General features: G+C 41.2%; 1 protein-coding gene and 1 long non-coding RNA gene across 5 annotated transcripts in view; both read left to right on the forward strand.

The window, feature by feature from the left end:
- The first annotated feature begins 1,238 nt into the window (after positions 1-1,238).
- zgc:153372 (uncharacterized protein LOC767695 homolog) lies at positions 1,239-6,518 on the forward strand. Of its 4 annotated transcripts, none has more exons than XR_006023144.1 (11): positions 1,239-1,334; positions 1,460-1,536; positions 1,675-1,808; positions 2,048-2,198; positions 2,283-2,419; positions 2,549-2,618; positions 3,206-3,287; positions 3,482-3,613; positions 3,937-4,079; positions 5,015-5,156; positions 5,740-5,875. XR_006023144.1 is itself a non-coding variant. In XM_042064536.1 (11 exons), exons 2-11 carry the CDS (start codon positions 1,507-1,509, stop codon positions 5,884-5,886), a joined length of 1,140 nt encoding a protein of 379 aa, XP_041920470.1. In that variant the 5' UTR covers positions 1,239-1,334; positions 1,460-1,506; the 3' UTR covers positions 5,887-6,518. The 4 variants fall into 4 exon arrangements, 3 of the variants coding, with proteins under 3 accessions (XP_041920470.1, XP_041920472.1, XP_041920471.1); XM_042064536.1 differs by having other exon boundaries at positions 5,043-5,156; positions 5,740-6,518; XM_042064538.1 differs by having other exon boundaries at positions 1,255-1,326; positions 5,043-5,156; positions 5,740-6,518.
- An 11,880-nt stretch (positions 6,519-18,398) lies between these two features.
- Positions 18,399-20,459, forward strand: part of LOC121684458 — a 41,283-nt gene continuing 39,222 nt past the window's right edge. The window contains exon 1 of the long non-coding RNA XR_006023137.1: positions 18,399-18,486. This is a non-coding gene — a long non-coding RNA (uncharacterized LOC121684458). The remainder of the gene's footprint in view (positions 18,487-20,459) is intronic.

The raw sequence follows: 20,459 nt of genomic DNA on the forward strand, positions 1-20,459 counted from the left end.
TTTCATGCTTTTCTTCCAAAAAGGTAATGAAATGTTTAGGTCAACTTTACAGTTGAATATAGGGAATTGCCCAAATGATATCTCCAGGCACCCAGCCTATTCTTAAAACCAGATTCACCAATCATTGTCTATTGCATGGTTATAGCAGGTAGTATATTTAATCGAGGAACAGATCTTAAAAGAGAACATTTGCCAGCACATAGACAGCCCTCTGGTAAGAACAGGACATGGAATGTAATATCTATTTCAGTGATTGAGGAAATGAAGTTATAGGTCTAGCCTACATGTAAAAAAGTGAAAGTTTTGTCCACTGTGATATTTTTTTGTTCTGTATAGCTACGGTAATTGTGTACTTTAAAAGAGACATAAGCATTACACTAGTCACATAATTTGAATGATATGTTTGTTATGTTTCAATGACACACAAACAAAGGGAAACGGATCAATTTTGATTGATTCTTAGTTTAACCACAATTCAAGATCAAGATCAAACAAATATAGACTACCTACCCTTGGGCTACCTGTCCTACCTACTTGTTAAGTGCCCATTATAGGATTAAGTCCTGTTTGGACATCCATTATGAAGAACTTAAATTGCATAAATTGTATGACCATCTTCGTTATACATGCACGGTCATGCTAACTTGTCACTATCAGCGTGCTTTTTTTTTTTTTACTTATTATCATGAGTCACAGTGATTTGATCCTATCACTGCTGAAGTTCAGGGTTCAGGCCAGAGGCTAACATAAATTGTCTGCTTTTGGTGACCGAGTCATTTTGAGGAGGACTGATACTTTAAGGTGAGTATGGTGTTACCCTAAAACCTGACCAGGAATGCTCAACATTTGTAAGCATGTTATTTGCTTTATCTTTATTTGCTTTATAGTTATTTGTCAGCATTTGCACTATCAGGTACTCCCAGGCCAGTCCATAACAAAACAGGAACTTAGTGTCTTTGATATTTCATTGTCTCTTCAGGCTACATGAGACCCTGCAGTGCATTAATCATGTTTAGATAATAAATCCTGCATTTATTAGCGTTGGGTTTATATAAATTAATTGAAGAAAAAATCTATTGTTTGTTCATTATTGGTGATGAGTAGCCTAAATTCCCAGTCTTCCAAATGCGGTTCTGGGGCTATACTTTATCCGATCACCGATTATGTAGTCAGAAAATTAGAGGAAAAAAGTGAATAGCCTACTGAATCCTTGACTGGAGCATAACATACACAAGGAAATGTACTCCAAGATTGCTCCACAGCACCGGAAATGATCATGCCCGGCGTGAATCGAGTTTAGAGAACTAACTCAGAGCGCCTACCCCGGTAATTCTGTAAGGACTGGACTAATTATTGATTAGACTATAACACCTTTTTTTGATGGAAACTATATTGGTCGAATGTCACTGTGTTTGACCCTGTTGTTGTAAGATTACATGTTTGCAGTGTTGTTTTGCAGCGGCAGCAGTAACTAGCATAGCCCAATACAGTTACATAAAGGACGCAATGGCGTCGCAAGTTCACGAAAGTGTCAAGGTGCTACATTGCATGTTTTTACATTTTACAAATGTAGATATTTAACATTGCAGGCTAACTCATAGCGCCATACAAAGCAAAATACCGCAAAACTCTAAAGTTCACGTGAAGTTTATGCATGCAACCGACTTCCCACAGAATTACTATGGCTCGCGATTGGAAACTTCTGCAGATCTGCAGACGAGTGCTACGTCGTGCTCCAGGCCTCCACCTTTAATGCGGAAAAGCGCCCGGGATGCCTTAAAAGTAGTTCACCCTGATGTGTGCAAAAGGTAACCCTCACTCCTTGAGAGTTCTACTAGCCTACTAGTCCTGCTGCTTGTGTAAGATTGGTCAGATACCCGTAAATGTTACAATGGAGATTTGTAGCCCCTACATGCCTGTCATGTTTTTCCAGAATGGTCCTTAGAGATTTTAATATGAAGGTCTGTCCTTTAACTCTGGCATATAGGCCTAAACAGACGTTAATGAATATAATATGGGTGGATGGATGCTGATGTTGTTGCTGCAGGTTCTTTGGCTGTGGTCTTGTGATCCCAGAGAAACTGGAGGGATGTAAAGTGTTGGATCTGGGCAGTGGTTCGGGACGAGATTGCTACGTCATCGGCAAAATGGTTGGGGAGCATGGCCAAGTGACTGGCATCGACATGACAGAATCACTGGTGTGTATTTAGAATAAGCTTTTAATGAAGTACTTGCATGGGCCTTATGGTGTCTGTGACCTTCCTGTCTCTCTCATCTCATAGGTCTCTGCCGCGCAGAAGTTTGTTCAGTACCACCAGGAGACGTTTGGTTACAAAAAACCCAACACTGTGTTTGTGCAGGGTTATATGGAGAAGCTTGATGAAGCTGGGATACAAAGTAACTCTTTAGATGTGGTGGTGTAGGTTTGAACTATATTTCATTTTCCATTTATGTTTCAACAAAGTCAAAGCTGAGTGTGGTAGCTCACAAAAAGATAAGATGATATATGTCTGTGGCTTGCGGTAATGCAGACTCTGGCTTTGTGCAGGTCTAACTGTGTGATATGCTTGTGCCCTGACAAGCGGGCCGTGCTAATGGAAGCCTACAGAGTGCTCAAGGTGAGCCTCTCGTCTCCCTCGGCTATGTGTCAAGGGGAAATATGGAGACAGTGCTTCAGTTCCCACCTGAGGACACACAGTAAAGAGAAAAGTGTCCCTTTAAAATTTTACAGCCTTGCATATATTACCATTAGCCATGTTTGACCTTCAGCAAGACTGCCAAGCCATAAGTAAATCTAGCCATGTGTGCGGAATACCATATAAAGCATACATTTGGTCATGATTAAATACATAACAAATCAGACAATAAAAAAAACCTTAAAGGGGTATACACTGATGTCACATGGGTGGGACTGTGCTGTTGTGCATGTATCATATCAAATGTGCCAGCTGATGCAACCCTGGTGTGTGTGTGTGTGTGTGTGTGTGTGTAATCATGGAATTCTAAGGAAGGGAAGGTCAAGCACAACATCTGTTGTATTTCACCACGATAAATAAATAACAAAAGCTGAAGCACTAACCTTTTGCAGTACTGTAGAAGAGTGAAACCACAGCACCAATGCAGTCGCATATGTAGACATGCAATAGCCTACAGTGTGTCTATGACTATGCTGTGTCATTTTTATGTGACATAATTTATCTCGTAGGAAGGAGGGGAGCTCTACTTCAGCGATATGTATGCCAGTGAAGTTGTGCCAGAATCCTTCAAGGAAGATCCTGTCTTGTGGGGTAAATGTTTTTTTAGGCACTAATATTAGCACTGATGTACATTTACACTTCATTCTCTTTTCTAAACCTCAGGATGTCTTGCCAGAGTCCTTCAATTGTCATATAAATAGGTGTTTGATGTACCAAATCTTATCAGTATCACGTTAGAATGTCTTTATTTATTTTTTTGTTTTGAATGGATGGATGGATGGTAGGTGAAGGAATGGCTGGCTCCCTCTACTGGCAAGATTTAATTTCAATGGTGAAGGAGATTGGTTTCAGCATTCCCTACCTTGTGGCTGCAACTCATATTGTGGTCCACAACTGTGAACTCTTAAAAAAAACAGGTAATTATGTGTATATTTATAAAACAGGTGCTGCCATGTAATACGTCCCTTTTCCTACTCTTTGTTTTTGTAATTAGTTGTAGGTTATGGAAATGGTTTGCTCATATACTCTTATTGATTATGTAATACTTTTTGAAACTAATAAACTACTTTCTACAGAGAACTGTCTGAGTCTGTGACACAGGTTGTTTATTTAATTTCAGTTCTCATCAGTTGTTGCATCCTCGTCAGATGTATAATTTCAATTGAGTTGGCATAATCTTGCCATTTATTTGTTACTCTATTAGAGTAAAATGTTCAAACATTTCAGTTGTTTTCCTTAGGTGGTGTTAAATATGCCTCCGGAACATACCGTTTCTTTAAATTACCCAAGACCACTTTGGAGAAGAAGGCGCTGGTGACGTACAAAGGAACGGTGTTGGACTGCGCAGAACAGCTGGATTTTGATGCCTCACATTCCTTTAAAGTATAGTACCCTGAAGGTCCATCATCAGCAGGGCTCAAATTAGGGGGCAGCATCATACCATTCTTGACTACTGCTGATACCTGAGATTCTAGTCAAACAAATGTATCTTTTAATTTCAGGAAAAAGTGTGTCATAAAATAAGTCACAAAATAATAATACATGTGAAGGAACATAAAGAGTGAGGTTTTGTGTTCTCAACACCAGTGTCAACTAGGGATGTAACGATATTAAATTTAACCTCACGGTTATAGTGACCAAAATTATCACAGTTTTCGGTATTATCGCGATATTTTTAAAAGTGTGTTCGATATGTTCTGAAAGGTCTAATAGGCCTACACAAGCTGAAATAGTTTCAAAAAGTGTGACAGCATTTACAAAATATAGGCAAAACCTTGTCAAAAGTGCAACATTTAACCAGGGACGCTGGACCTCATTTTCATCTGGGGGTCCTCATAGAGGGGGTGCTGAGGGAGGGTAAAAAAATTGTTACTGAGTAGATGTGATTCTATTATTCTGGTGCATTTTAAGGTGGCCTATTGCTACTGGAGAAGGGCATATTTTCATTCACATTCATAGGTTGACTGCACAAACGAACCTGGCTGAGCTGAGCATTCTTAATTCATAGCATAACGTTACCGTATCATTGTGTGTTGTCCCATTCACTTTTTCCTTGGTCATGTTTAATTGACTTTGTGCCTCAATTAAATCCATCAAGTAGGTAACAGAATCAGTAGGGTACCAGTTTTGTTTCATTATACCAGGCCTACTGTATGTCAAAAGCAGGCTTGGATGAAGCTGGGAAGGATTAAACACACAGTTTCCACACCGTGGTAATCATCCGTGATAATCATGATATTTGAAATTAAAACGGTAATTGTTATCGTCAACATTTTTATCGCGGTTTACCATTATACCGGTAATCGTTACATCCCTAGTGTCAACACTCTTCTTGTGTCATGGCAGACGAACGTTGCTGTGGAGGTTGATGGTGAGATGGCCACTGTACTGCAGTGCACACGCTTTTCTGCAGACTTCAGCATCCAGATGTTGGACACCCCTCATCAGAAGCCATCAAAGGTGCTGAAAAATGTCTTCAACTGGAATATTCTGTCTGTGTATTTAAGAAATGTGAAATAGATTAAAGGTACACTATGCAGGTTTAGGTATTTTTGGCGACTGTAGAGCTCCCTCTAGTCACGATATATTTATATTTTACTCTGCTGTTGTAAATAGCAAACGTCTCGTGACTTATCCCCCTGTACACAATGAAAATGCTTTTGTTGTGGAGGTGAAGGATTAACAACAGGCAAAAACTATCTCCAAAGAGCTGTATCTACTGTCAAGGTAATGTTTCAGGAATCTCGCAAGATTTGTCGGGCCGCCGTTCTTTTAGTTGCATGGCTGGTTTCTCGGTAGCAACTCGCAATGTGTATGCTGTATAGCTATGCTAGGTGAACGATTCTCCTCCTACAAGTTTGTTCACTATCAATTTGGCTTTGTAAAGGTGAACATCTTGCATAGTGTTCCTTTAAAGTCTACAATCATGGTCTCACCAAGATATTCAGTTGTACTTTTCCTGTGATACTGATGGTTTAGTTAACTGTGTGTGTGTGTGTGTGTGTGTCGGTCTGTCTGCCTGGTGGTGTGTGTACGTGTGCAGTACTGCCACCTCAGCCCTTTCCTACTCGCCGATAAACTTGGAGCCTCTGTAAAGCAGTGCTCTAAAACAGAAGTCGGCGGAGGAGCAGATGGACTGTCCGACGGAGCATGTGGCGGAGGTGGGACCACTGGGGGCTGTGGTCAGTGAGGAAGATCACAGATGATGCTGTCAGTGCCACCTGAACCATAGATATCTATATCTATGACTTGAACGCTTATGATTAAGTGGTAGAACATGCCAGAGATCACATGGCCTTTAGATGGACTCAGATTACGAAGGTGTGTTTAACAGAAGAAACACCTCATGTATGATCATAAATAACAGTTTATGTGTTATGCTATTGAGTTATTACATTCAAGTGTATTCATTTGATAATGGTGAGGCGTTTTGAGTGGCTGACTTTCAGAGCTATTTAGTAAAGGAGCATGGTGATTTGGAAATAATCATGATCCAGTTAGGCATTCTGCTCATTATCAGTGACCCTTTCCAAGCCATCTTCCCTAAAGACCTGAATCTGTCCAGAATGTGTTTTGTAATGTTTAAAACTAAAGTATATCTCTTTGGTTAGCTGTCTCTCTAACCTAATTATTTTGTACGTTTTACAGAATGATTTTCTAGTATTCTCCTTTCATTGGAGCCTCTTAATGATGTGTCTATTTGTCTGACTGTCTGTAGAAACCACATAAAGAAGCATATTATCACAAAAAATGTCTAAAATGATTGCCATTAAACACAGCAATAATGATTTTACTGATTAAAGTGACAACAGGATGAAATCACTGAAATGTGAATTTTATTTTGTATTAACTTGAGGACCATGTGAAATTTCCTCTCCATACAGATGAGTTGACTCAGCTGTAGATTAGGGGTGATCCCAGAGACACAGAAAGCAGCTTAAGGCAGGTGAGCTTGACATTTAGGTTGGTGAGGTCATTGAGGCTTTGGTAACACTTTTACTTGGATAGTCTGCCCACAGATCATCTGTTAATAGATTCAGGATATAAAACTTGTTGAACAATTGCTGAACATCACCTTACCCAACGCTGAGCCCTAATAGTGTAGTTGACACAGTCTCAACAGTGTGTTGATAGTCTGTGCATGTGTAGATAGTCTGTGGGCAGACTACCCACTGTTGACATGATCATGTTGACATGATTGTTTTTTGTCTTGATAGTAGTAAATTGTTTTCATTCATGTCAGCAAACTGCATCGGCAAAATTCTCACTCAGGTGCAGCCTGTACATGGGTATGATTGTTTTGTTTTACTTTACCCATCCACCTCCATACCACACCGCAAACATGAAAATACTTTTCTGCATTTGTTTAAATCACATTGATATGAGACATGGACATCCACCATAAACTTTTGTTGATAATGAACACATTGGTTTTTATTACCAGAATTCACATTTTATGTGAACATCATGCTGTCTTTATATCACAAACACCAGCTACCCTTTGTCTGGTAAGCCAAGATTACACAGTACAGAGGGCTATAAGGACACTGGGAGATTTGAAAGTTGACTCTAAGCAGTTCTCATTATTTAATTCCCTATTACTTTAATTCCCTAATGCCCAAACAGAAGAGAATGATGTAAAATCACCTACAGGTAAGAAAGTGCAAGTCAACTAATATATGGTTCAAATTAGCTAAGTTACTGATACTTATTGCACTATTGTGCATTCAGACTCATTAACCCATCCCCTGGTCAGATACATCGCAAAGTTAAACTTTTTAACATATTTCCATTTTCACTGTCAAACTTCTGTCAGTCTGAGAAAATAAGATATTTAAAATATTGCCAGTCCAACCGTGTAAACAGTGTGGCTTTCACTGAATACATTCTACACTCATGTTTGTTGGATGGCCAAAAAAAGATCCACAAAAGTATCATTCATTCAGAACCAAGCCTGTGCTGCTCTCAGCAGTTTGCAAAGACTAAGACAGCAGCTAAAGAGGAACTACTTTGACAAGCTGGTGTTTTGCTTCTGGCTGGAGGGTGAGTGGGTGGGACACAGACCTTCCACAGGTCCTTGACCTGTCAGTCCCCATTATAGGGCCGTGGCTACTTTAATGCTGCTGGCAAGGACAACGCAAGCAGCTCTGCCAATGCTGACCCCCTGCCCCTTCTGCCAGAGACTGGGTTAAATACACACCACTTTGCAGGAGTTCCATAAAGCCCTGGAAAAATCTTGACAGCGCTGTGTTGGTGCCCATTAACTTTGATGGCATTCTCTCTGTCTTAGCAGCTTGACATGGGGAAATGACAGCATTTGTCAGATGTCCTCAGTGCCCTCCTCTGCTAGGTCATTTGGAATGCTCCACAGTACTCATGTCTAAAAGGTCAGTGACTATTTCTGAAATCTATTTGTTGAGGGAATGAGAAGTTTATATGAGATGATATAGAATTAGAATTTGAGTTATTAGATAGATTGTACTATTCACAATGTATGTTTGTGCTCTGAGCTTTTACAGCATGGCATTGCCATTCAACACTTTAGCTAGCTTTTATAACAGCTGTGTTGACTCTTGCTTTTGAAAAGGCAAGTCTGTCAGCTTTTAGCTTGTTAGCTTTAACAGGTTTGCGTGGTTTATGTGTTGGTGAGTCTGATCTCTTCTATAACTGTTGCTGACCTGATATAGGCTGTATACAGTATGCTTGTTACAGGTGTTTCTCATAGTAGGTAATTAGTGTTCTGGGTACATACTGGCCACATTTCAAAGCCATTTCTTAATGGTGATTTGTTTGCTCAACTTCATAATGAAGCATCCAGCTCAAGAAGTTTTTTCTTGGAGGCAAACATATTTTAAGGAACACAGGGCCTACACATAACTAGGTAGACAAATTATGGCCAAACTAACAAAGATGCCAAACATTATATATCACTTTTGCCACTAGATGGCAGCAAGACCAAACAATGGCCTACAAATGGCTTTGTTGGGTTTTGAAAAGAATGCCCTTATTAAAGAGTTGTTCCGTATGGTAATAGGTAATAAAAGAGTCTATGCAGACAGCATCAGTGCTGACAGAATCAATGCATGATACTGTGGTAGATTTATAAATTATAAAACTAGTTAAGACACTGGCTTACAGTAAACATGATACATATTTCATTGATTGAGTAATTAATATAATCATAATTGCTTACTGTTTATTTTTGAGGCCTTGCAAATTGTTGCATTATGGGCTTTTATAAATGAGCAGTAATCAATGTGATCTGACATTTGCTATAAGCTGGATAATGTTGATAATGTGAGTTTCGTAGAGGATCAATGCTGTGGTGTGTGAAGACATCATCCATTCGTGTCATGTCTTATCGCTCATGTTCATTACACTTGCTGAGTTTTTAAACACTGAAAAGTGTTGTGTTACAATGTAAAGCTGCTGCACTAATTTGCCAAGGGATGTTCTTTTCTCCGAGACATCTACAAAGGTTGAAGTTGGAAGCATGACAAGCCACTACAAAATAAGCCAGTACATACAGTACAGTGCACTGTTCAATCGGACACCCTTTTCATGATGTGCAGAAACTTCCTGTGTTTTTCCCTCCTTGTCTGGTGGCTGGTGTTGTGACATCTGATTGGCAGAGCTCGCACAGGAAGCAGGTGTGGTGGGGAAGCAAACAGTGCACAGGGGTACATGAATGGCTCAGCAATGTCCTCTCTTCACCCTCAGCAAGCCTGCCCAGAATGGATCCCATTTCCCCTTAAGCTGCTCCATTTGCTCTCTGTATCGTTTGGGCGAGCAGCGTGTAACATCAAGAAAAAGTACCCCCCCCCCCCCCTCCCACCCACATGCACACACACACACACACACACACACACAAACACACACACACACACACCCTATCCCCTTTTGCTATGCTTCAGGGTGCTGGCTTACAGCAGAAAGGCGGATTGGTTCCAATTAAGCGGGGAGTCTTTGTGAAAGTGGCTAGTTGTGTGTAGTTTCTCAAACACCCTCTGATGGTGCTGGTTTGTATTGGAGATAGAATCTGAGCTCTATGTTCTGACCTCTCCATACAGCTTCTCCACGCTGGATTCTGATTCTGTGTGTGATGGAGACAGGAGGAATGACTTGACAGCATAGCTTACAGACATACTGATGGGCTATATGAGGTGCCTAGACCATTCTATGCATTATTTTGCTTTCATCCAATAATTGTTGTTTACAGTTCAGAAAGCAGAATAAATATTTTGGCACATCTCATTTTTTTTTTTTAAACATCTCGGAATATGCTAGGATGGGTATAATGAGAGATAATGAGGCCAGCTGGAGAGGTTAGAGGGGTGAGGGGCTTGGCAGACCTGTGGAAAGACCTTTGCGGAGGCCCAGTGGTGCGCCTCCACCGTTAACAATGTAGCCAGACCCCATGTGTCCCAGAGGCAATCACAGACGGAGAGGGGGAGGAGGGAGGGCAGGGGGAAACTGGCCAGAGGAGTAAAATAAGCAGTGCTCTTGACCTGCCCTTTGACCTTCAGCGACCCCTTCCCCCTCCTCCTTTAAGCCTCCTCCCTCCTCTTTCCCTCTCCCACCCACTGGCCCAAGAGAGGCAGCAGAACGTGGGGAGGGCGGTCCCAGATAGCTGCTCCACAGTGAGCGCGCTTGGTTACCCGTGCAAGATCAAAAAGCCTCTCTGAGTGGCCAGCACCAGCAGCTTAGCCATGACTGGGCCGCTGCGCGACCCCTGTGTTGCCAGGTCATGGCTAATGAGAGATGAGCAGCTCGCCACGGTCTGCCCCCCTTCCTCCCCCACCAGCCAGGGGCCCATCACACAATACAAATGAATATATGGAGCTCGTCAGCGGCCAGACGCAGGTGCTTGTCTGGGCTGCACCGTCATTTGTCCTGTATGGCACTTTTAGACTCATGTCTAGAGGATGGCTCACAGATTGTCTCTTGTCTTCTTTCCAATCTTCTTTTTAGGTATTTTAAACCTTTATGTTTTTTGTTTAATACTAATGGCAGTCTGGATATCTGGGAGGGAAAATGTTGGTATTTATGGTATGATATATCTCTTTGGGATATGTATGGACTGTAGATTTGAGATGGGAAATTGTTGTGGTGTTTGTGAAAGAGTGTTTTTTTTTGTGTCACCGTCATGGTAAGACCCCCCACCCCCCTCCATACACACACACACACACACACACACACACACACATGCAAACATCTCCTATATTTAACACAGTTTTCTTTTGTTGTTTTCCCATATTTTGAAAGATGTACCAATTGTCAAGTTAATGGGTACAAAAAGTAAAGACTTAACCTGTGCAAGCACAGCCCAGAATTGCCCAGCAGGTCTTCATGTTGGTCAACATCAGAAAAAGCAATCACTCAAGCAAACTTTAGTCCATTAGAGCCCTGCAGTTGCCCCACTCTCATGTAGATAAGTGCTGCGTACATAGCATTGTGTACATTGGTGCAGTTATTACCTTAATGTATGCTATGGTCGTCTGGGGTAAGACTTGAGGTTTCATCCCTCCCTCATCACTGTGACTCTAGTTTCTTGGTAATGGCCTCTATTGATTCTGATGGTAGATCCTGGCGTGGACCAATTCAGCCTTTGTCCACAGTTGCTCTTGGTTTTAATTAAAAGGTCATTAATATGGTATCAGGCAAGAAGATTAGCTCCATGGCTGTTGAAAACGGGGAGGGGGTGGCTTTGTGGAATCACCATTCTCCTGAGTCTCACCATGTTTATCAGGTTCACAGTGAACAATAGGTATTAGAATATCAGCCAACGAATCCCTGAGACCTTTTGTTGGTGAAGGGGAGTGATCTGAATTGTTCAGAATAGCTGTTTGTCCAAAGGCTTATCCATGGTAAAGCAATGAAAAAATCCTCACTTTGATCTCTCAACGACAAATAGACAATATTGGTTGTTTTTTTGTCAAGCCCTCAGAATGAAGCCCATTTACTCCCCCTGGTCACCCCTGACAGATTTAGTGGAACGTTTTTCAGGAACAAAGATGGTAGTTCTGTTCAAGTGCAGACGCCAAATAAAATATAGCGAGGGAAGTGTTGACGTTTGCTCCATCATCAGGCCTGGGTAATGAAACGTTTAATAGCCGAACATATGAAAGACAGAAGCAATATTTTGGAGGATTACATTTCAAGTAACAATTAGTGAAAAGCAAGCTTGATATTTGAAATGTATTTGTTATTTATTGTTTTTGAGGTTCTCTGTGGCATTGCTCTGAACCCCGGCAGACAGAATATATTCTCAGAATCTTTGCTAGCAGACTGGGCACTATCCCACTGTCTAAGATTGGTCTTCATTTTTTTGGAATCACTGAACATTATCACTGGTAAATCAGTAGTACATGCACCAACAGCTATCGCAGGGAAAACGTTTGCATCCTTTGACTGGATGAAATATAACAAGACAGATTTTATTTTCACCTGTTCCATTGTATTTTGTTCACTGTCATGTGGACATCACAGATAGATATGGACAAATTTACCAGCCAGAGTCTTGATGTAATTGGTGAACCAGACATTCATTTTATTTATTTATTTATCTTTCATTTGTTTGAGGACAATTACACCCTAAATGAAGGGTGTAATTGTTCACAAATTAGCCCAAGAAAAATAGACCAATATCTGTACTGCTACTCAAGGTCCAAGTGCAGGTCCTCTGTATTGATGTTATAAATATTTAGAATAATTTCTAAATGGCATAGAACACTAGAGTTTAGGTAGCAAACGAAAAAATGTCTATGTTGTAAATAGGAATAAAAGAAGAGAGAGGATTCATATAACTCAACTCACAGAGCTACAACTACTAAACTGAATGTATGTCAATGTTAGTTCCATTGCCTGGTTGTGTTTTTACATTATACTCTCTAGTCCAAGGAGTATTCTCATCAATTTCCCTGATCTGGGCATATATTTATCTCAGATCTGACTGTCTTACTGACTGTTGTTTCGTTGTCATTCCCAGGGAATAGAGATAATGTGTAACAATTACATTTAGAACTAACTAGAATGTAATTTATTGCCTCTTAGCAGTTTAAGTTTAAAATACAAACCAATAGGGAAAAAAACAGAATCAGAGAGTGAATTATGTGTAGAAAATAATACAATTCATGCTAAAATTGTGTTTTTTAAAATTTGTTAAAATTTGTATTATTTTTATGTGATTTTGTATGATGTAGGCATGCATGAGTATTGTTTTGTATTTACTGCTTTATTGATGCTTTTGTAGCTTGATAGTGTTTTATGGTGAGATGGAAGTTGCACGGGTGGGTGTGGTGGTGGTGGGTGGATGGGGTTGTATGGGTTGAAGAGCTTTCTGGGCTCGCTGCCAACGTCTGGTGTTTCACAGCGGCTACTTCCTCACGCAAAGGCTGCTGGGAGATCAGGGGGAGACTCTCGTAAGGTGGCCATTCCATGGAGAGACTGCAGCTCAGCGGTGGGGTAGCAGATTCACTTTCAGTCACCAGACAAGGAGCAAGCACCAGTCTCTGCCTCTGTCTAGGCTGCTATGGTTACTGGAAGCCCAGGCAGCCAATCCAGCATTCCTACACTGTGCGTCCATTGGGCACAACTCCAGTTCCCAGCCAATCACAGACAACAATGGTGAGAAACTAATTTCAGTCCATGTGCCTAATGAAGTGTGTGTGTGTGTGTGTGTGTGTGTGTGTGTGTGTGTGAGAGAGAGAGAGAGAGAGAGAGAGAAAGAAAGAGCTTGCATGCTGTTACTGTTAGCTGCTGAAAAATGATTGCAGATGACTGCATATGTTCTTTGTCATTACCTAGTGCTTCATTTCAGTCTCTCTCCTTACCTTTGTTTTGGTTCCTCTCCCTCTTCCCCCTCTTGCTCACCCTGTGTCTCTCACTCAATGGCCATGTGATGATGGGAAATAATCACTTTTCTGCCTGGTTGTATGTAAATTTCTTCCAATATCAAGTCATCAGAAAAGCATCATTATAATACAAATTATAGAGCAAATTGCCTTCCCTCCCTCATACACTAAATTGGAGTTCCTTAGGGCTAGATGATATCCTTAAAGTATGCCTTAATGAAAATGATAATTAACTTTTGTAAACAGCAACCATTGTTTGGGTGAATTTGGCTCTAGTCATTAAAATATGCATTCCCATGTTTTTCCTCAATATTTCTTTCAAAATATAGTTTTGTCTTTTGAGTTCTTCTTAATGAATCTTGGGTCAGATGAGGAAATCAACCAACTCAGTTGAAGTTTTTGTCTATCCATTTTTTCAGTACCTCCTAAACTTAACCTTAACCAACATTGTTGACCTGCTCAGTCCAACTTTAAAGTTGTTAATGAAAATGAGATTGGAGAAGACAACTCAAACCCTGCCCATGTCACCTTACATCTCTCCTCAACTCTTCTGAAGGAAAGAGCCAAAAAGGCAAGAAAGCCTAATCTTAGTTTCATCATAGTATCGTCTCATATTTGTGAGACTCAGGGCTGATTTAGCACAGGGTTTACTCCTTTCTGCCGTTCAAATTGTAATTTGAATAATCTGTAATGATATATGAACCCTCAAGGGCAGCCTCACCAGTCTCAGGCTGCCTCTACCACTGAAAGTCCCAGCCCTTCCACTGGCACGCCGCCTGCTCAGGCTATCATTCACACAGGCAAACTGGCCAGCCGCCTTTCAACAATAACATCTGGGAGGCCAGATCGGGCCTCCCAGTGTCAGCAGCCGCTCCCCAACTCCCATAAATTAAGATAGAGGAGAACACAAACTTAGATAATAGCAATGACTCATCTGGAGAAAGATGCTAAAAAAATATATACTTTTTTAATCAAGGAAGAGGGTTTTTAGTTGTTATGGGTTTCTGAAGTCATCATAAAATTAACGGGACTGTTGAGGCGAATTGCTACCATGGATCAGTCCTGCAATCGGTAATAATTTGTAATAATTTGTAATAATTTTGCATGTCTTTTATGTGAACATGACAAAAAGCCATGGCTCATAAAAAAAAAAAAACACTCAGACAGATTCACCCAGTACGTTAATTATGTTCATTTGGAAGTCATCAGATCAAAATCACTTGGTCAAGATAAACCGTGGCAGCAAATTGCACAGTAAATTCAATTACAATTACTTTGTTAAAGTTGTTTAGTTCACCCTGTGTTGAATTTTGTCTTACCTAGGAGGTAGGTTTAGGAGACTGTAATGAAGGCTTAGATAGAAGAACCCACTCCTTAACTACCCTGGTGAATACAAGCATCTCTATTGCTATTTAATGACCACCTTATTATAGAGGTATTTCTCTGTAATTAGAGAACAACTATAAAGGAAAGTGCTAGCAGCCATGGCATGTTAGTTCCATTGGAGCCCAGTAATTGCAGGCACCAGAAGGGCTGAGACGCTATTTGGAGTGGGGTTTAATATAGGTATGCAGACTGAAGCACCGGCATTCTGACCCACTGGCCTGTGGGATCCATGGTGCTTCAACCCATGGACAAAACCAATGCTACTTCACCGAGAGGTGGATTGTAAGGGGCAGGAACAACCACTTGTCCTGCTGGCAATAATTCCCAGTGCTGTTGGCTGGCATAGACCCAAGTGAACATCTAATAGAGCCCCTATTCTAAGCCCACGGCTGCTGAGGTGCTTTTCCCCAGGGCGTGATTAGTCTCCAAAATAATTCTGGAAAAGGCCACGGTGAAGACAAGGTTGACGACTGCTTAACTGCCCTTGCATTTGAGACTTGTGTGGTCTTGGTGCTGATACCTTGCCTGAACAGCGAACAATGGATGATGCTGTTGGATAAAGTTGATGGTGTTCCAATCACATTGCAGAAAAAATCTTTTGCATTGTTTGTTTTAGAAAAAGGCAAGCACTTTATTTGTTTATTTTGCTTGACTCAAGTGTATGATGGCCCACCATGACTGTCAGAACTCTGAGGTCTTGTTTGAAGAGAGAGCAGAAGGAACGTAGAAGATGAGACTTGAAAGAGTCATGGAACTAGTGGAAACTTTGCAAGATTTTAGCGGTTGCTGATGACATCAGAGTATCTGGGAGAGAGAAAGATTGAGAGAGAAATCTTAAAGCAGCAGTAATTGATAATAATCAAATGCACATTTTCTCAAATTCAGGCAATTTCTCCTTATGATGCTTTAGTTGCTCTGTTGTGTTTGTGTATTCAAAAACGCTTGTGCTTGGTCCTGGCTACATGAATGGGAAACAAATATGGTGACTCAGACTGAGCAAACACTGATCCAGGCAATCAACAGTATTGCTACAGTGGTTCAGATACACGTATAAACCATCTTTCACCAGGGTTAGGGACTGGCGTTGCATTTTAACTCTTCAGAAGCAAAAACTAGCTAACAGTAAGGCAGCAGATATCTATATTACTGTGCCTGGAAATACAAGAGGACCACTCATTAGGCCATAACGAAAGGGAGCTTTACAACCATATAAAGGCTTTTATAAAAGGCCAATAAAAGCTGAGGTACATCAGACATGTTGAGAGAGAGGTGCGAGAAACAGTCAGTGATTAATGCTATGAAAGGATCAAGGGCTGTGTGCATGGTACTGACTGCAATTCACAAGGAGAGTAGTGTGTATTGCAGTGTCAGGGTTAGAGGCAAAACATAAGACTGAACATCATTATAAGGGACCATGACAAGAAGTCAGCATGAGGTCATGGTTGTCTCTGTATTAGAATTATTTTCTTTTCCCTCTCTGGAGTTTAATAGTTTGGTTTGGACATTTTTCATTCAGTGACGTCGTGGATATTTTAAAACATTGGAGCTCCCATTGAAATATAATGTGTTAATGGTCTCGCTTGACTTAAATGTAAATGATAGTATGTTTATTCTCAGCAAACAACATACTCAGATCTTCAAAACCTGAGGCTTTTGTATACATATCACACTGGATAATGCTTGAGCGTGCTTCTGATTTATCTCGGATGGGGTGATGTTTGCGCTTAGGGTCAAGTACTGGAGTGCTGGCCAGGGAGGCTAAAGGCTCGGTCTGCTGAGCCCCTCAGCCACAGCAGCAGCTTCATGTCTTGTGATGGTCTTAAGACAGGCTGTCAGCTTCATTATCGTTTGAGGAAGTGCACTCCAACTCATGTGGGCCATGCTGGTGCGGCCTCTCTGCTGCTTAACATTTGGATTAGTTTCATTCGCACACTTTCAGTTACTTCAAAGCCCATCTCAATGCCTGGTTGAATATTTATGGATATATAGCAACTTCACTTGAGGTCAAAACTAATACATCCTTTTCAGTTTGTCACTTAAACAGAAAAGTATGCACAACATGAGTGTTGAAATCAAAGTGTAGCGCTGTCCATATGGGTAGTTCCTCCCTGCAGAGTTCTGATCTGGCAGCTCTTTTCTTTCTCAGGTATATAGCTGCATTCTGAGTGCATGTGGGAAAGCGAACGAGAGAGCAAGAGAGAGCAGGTTTATGTCATTCAGCAGGATGACAGCTGTTATCTGATACTGCTGGCCCCACTGTAGTTAATAATGGAACTGTTTCTGTCTGTTTAAAACACAAGCCAGTCTTTATTTAGGGGCACAGACTAGGGGAGTCTGCTGTGTTTTCTTTATCTTTGATCAGAGCGCAAGGGACAGTGTTTGAGTTACATGGTGCGGTTCATTTATATTCAGATTTAGAAAACAGTTTAGTCACAGTGAGAGACTATGGTTGGATGAAGACATAGTGTGCAAGAAGATATTGGGTTCGTGTAGAAGATTAGAAAAGAGGGGAGGAAATATTTTCTGAACTCATTTCTTCCATTTACCTGTGAGTTCAGTTAAGTCCTGTAATGTAGTGGAACATGTGAATTAACAAGCATGCTCACCCACACACAAGTGCAAGCTCTCTCTGTCTCTCTCACACACTCTCTCTCTCTCTCTCACACACACACACACACACACACATAACACACACACACACACACACACATAACACACACACACACACACATACACACATACACACACACACACTTGCTCCGTCTGACCTCAGGACTATGGTGAAATGACTTAGAGGGTTTGTCTAGCTGGGCCCCTTGAAGCCCTGCCTCAACATTCCTGGCCAAGGGGGTAGCTGCACTTATTAGAAAATGAGAGGGAGGAAGTTTCTACAGGCAGGGATTATGCACTGTTTCCTTAGCCGCCAGCTCTCCTCCCCCTCAATAGCAGCCTTTTCAGTCCTCTGTGTCGCTGAGCCGATCCTCAGCCCCTCGGAGGAAGAGTAGCGAGCCTGTCCCTGGCCCAGGTGGCAGCTCCTCTCCCTCTGATCACCCAACTCAGGTTGCAGCTGTGCATACTTTTCTCTGCCCTCTTTTTCACTTTCTTTCTGTCTGTTTGCTTCAGGCCAGATCTTATGCACCCCCCCCCCCCCCTCTCTCTTTTTTTTCCTCCTTTTTTTTCTTCTTTGCTTTCGTGCTGCAAAGGATTAGGGGACCTTACTGGAGAGAAAGAAAACTGGACAAGGGTACAGCTGCACCATGCTAAAGCCGGCTCGCAGTCTGATGGGCACTCGAAAATGATTCCCTCGTGGATGGGGGGCGGGGGACAGCACGGCAGGGAGAGAGGGAGGGGGTTCGTTTTCAGCTTGGGCTGAAGAGAGAGAGAGAGAGAGAGGGAGGGAGAGAGGGAGGGAGAGAGGGAGGGGGTTCGCTTTCAGCTTGGGCTGGAGAGAGAGGGAGTTGTCTGAAACGCGCAAAACTGGAATGGCACAGGGGGTTCGCTGAAATGGATTCTGTGCTTCCTGCACATGGTTCAACTGTTGCTCAACTACGGTGAGTTTAACTCTATTCTTGCTCTCCCTTTTCCTCGTTCTCTCTCTCTTTCTTTCTCTCTCTCTGTGTCTGTGCGATCACAGTCCTTAACCCAGAAAGAAAGTGTCTCATAAGGTTTGGTTGTTCTCTTATGTTTGCATTTGGATATATGTGGCAGAGCAGATGCTGTGTGAATAGCCTCCGTGCTTGCTTCTTTACATTGGACCGCTTGACTGTGGCGCCTGGATTGTCTTTCTCCCTCTGTAAACAAAGTGTGGTTGCCTTATCTTTGTGACTGAGCTGTGTTCATGGTAAAAAGAAAGCTTTGTGTTAGAAATTCCAGACCAAGCTGAGGTTCACGGCCTATCACTAGACAGCCTCTATGTGAAGCATAATTGATAGAGGGAAAGATTCGTTCATACAGGCCATTTTGTCAGGATTTTTGTAAACTAACAAAGCTTATATATGTCCATTTCCTATCACTTGTCCTCATGTAGTGGAATAGGTAGAACTTTGGCAATGTGTTTGTCCAGTCCTCTAAGAAATGTGTGAATCTTTCGAACTTGACCCAAAATCCTGCATTGATTTTCAATATTTAGAGAATCACATTAGTTTTATTAAATTGTGATGAAATAGGCAAGACTGCCAAAACATAAATGGAAAAAGTAAGCATTAAATACGTTGCAACAATTACACAAATCTAAATCAGCAGTAGTGATCATTATATTTTATGAACAGGCTACTTAAGCTCTACTAAACCAGTGTTAAAAAAATATAGGATGAACATAACATCACAGGACCTATGTTGCCGATAGAGCATAAATATATATATATATATTTTGTTTGTTTTAAACAGAAAAAAATGTAGCTCTGCAGGTGGAAGTATATATGTGAAGAAAATCACAGACAGCTTAGAACCAGTATCAGTGAGTTACCTAACTATATTCAGATGTGGGAAGTGGCCATAAATAGTTAGCTATGTTTTCCTCTTAAAGTCTTTGCATTAATTATTTACCAGACTTTAGTTCCTGTACATTCATGTACGGGTGGCGAATTATGCATATTCTGACTTGTGACATATTCTGAACTTTGATACTTTTTCATAGTCAGAGGGACGTCCTGAGGTCCAAGCCTCAGGGGAATAAAATAAAACCATTGTTTTTATGTAAAATCAGTATGGCAGGTCTACAGCCCCCTTTTAGTTGTCAGATTAAATTTTTATCCACTGTCTCTTTTGATAACACATATTTCACCTGTGAGCAGTAGAGTTTTTCTCACAGTGGCAATAGATAGATAAATAAACAAACTAACTTAACTAATGAACTAACAAACAATTAGTAAAAAGATTTTGATCTTCAGAATATTTCTCTTTCTCCCCTCTTTTAAGTTCCCAGTAAAGATAAAAGAATACCAGGCTACTTTATTGTTCCACTGTAGAACTTTAGAGCCAGATTCCCGACCACCACCACCCAACTCCACCTCCCACCACCATCTTTGGTGAAAGAGTGTTCAGTGCAGGACCTGCTCTATTAAGATGGATGCCACACAGAAACCTCCCGCTTCACTTCCATTGTAGCAATATTACTCATGACCTCACTTCAGAATAATGATGCCACTGGCCCTCTCTCTCTTTTCTCCCATTAGTCCCTTCAGTCACGTCTCCCTTCTCTCTCCTATTGGACTTGCAGACAGATGAGGAGTGTGTGTCTCAACTCCCATTCATCCATGTTGTAGCTTTAGAAATTCAAAATTATTATGCATTTAGGGAGGGGGCTTATTGGAGCACTACAGTATTTGAGTTGTGTTGAATGTTTCAAGGTGATTTTGATAAGAATAACTTGATTTTTTATTAAATCTCAAGTCTATGTGGAAATCTTGAATTTAAAGGTGAACTTGAAAGTTGTGGTCCTTGATCCTGTGAAAGATTGTTGATATTTTAAATAGATTCAATCGAATCAAACACACCCATCCCTTCAATTCCTCTGAAGCAATAG

The sequence above is a fragment of the Alosa sapidissima genome, chromosome 15 (genome assembly GCF_018492685.1).
Source record: "Alosa sapidissima isolate fAloSap1 chromosome 15, fAloSap1.pri, whole genome shotgun sequence".
NCBI classification, from domain to species: domain Eukaryota; kingdom Metazoa; phylum Chordata; class Actinopteri; order Clupeiformes; family Clupeidae; genus Alosa; species Alosa sapidissima.

Excerpts from the sequence above, each read along its gene's own strand:
- zgc:153372 (XM_042064536.1), top strand. The coding sequence starts at position 1,507 with ATGGCGTCGCAAGTTCACGAAAGTGTCAAG. Across the intron at positions 3,288-3,481 it reads GGAAGATCCTGTCTTGTGGG|GTGAAGGAATGGCTGGCTCC; the intron begins GTAAATGTTTTT and ends GATGGATGGTAG. Across the intron at positions 4,080-5,042 it reads ATGCCTCACATTCCTTTAAA|ACGAACGTTGCTGTGGAGGT; the intron begins GTATAGTACCCT and ends GTGTCATGGCAG.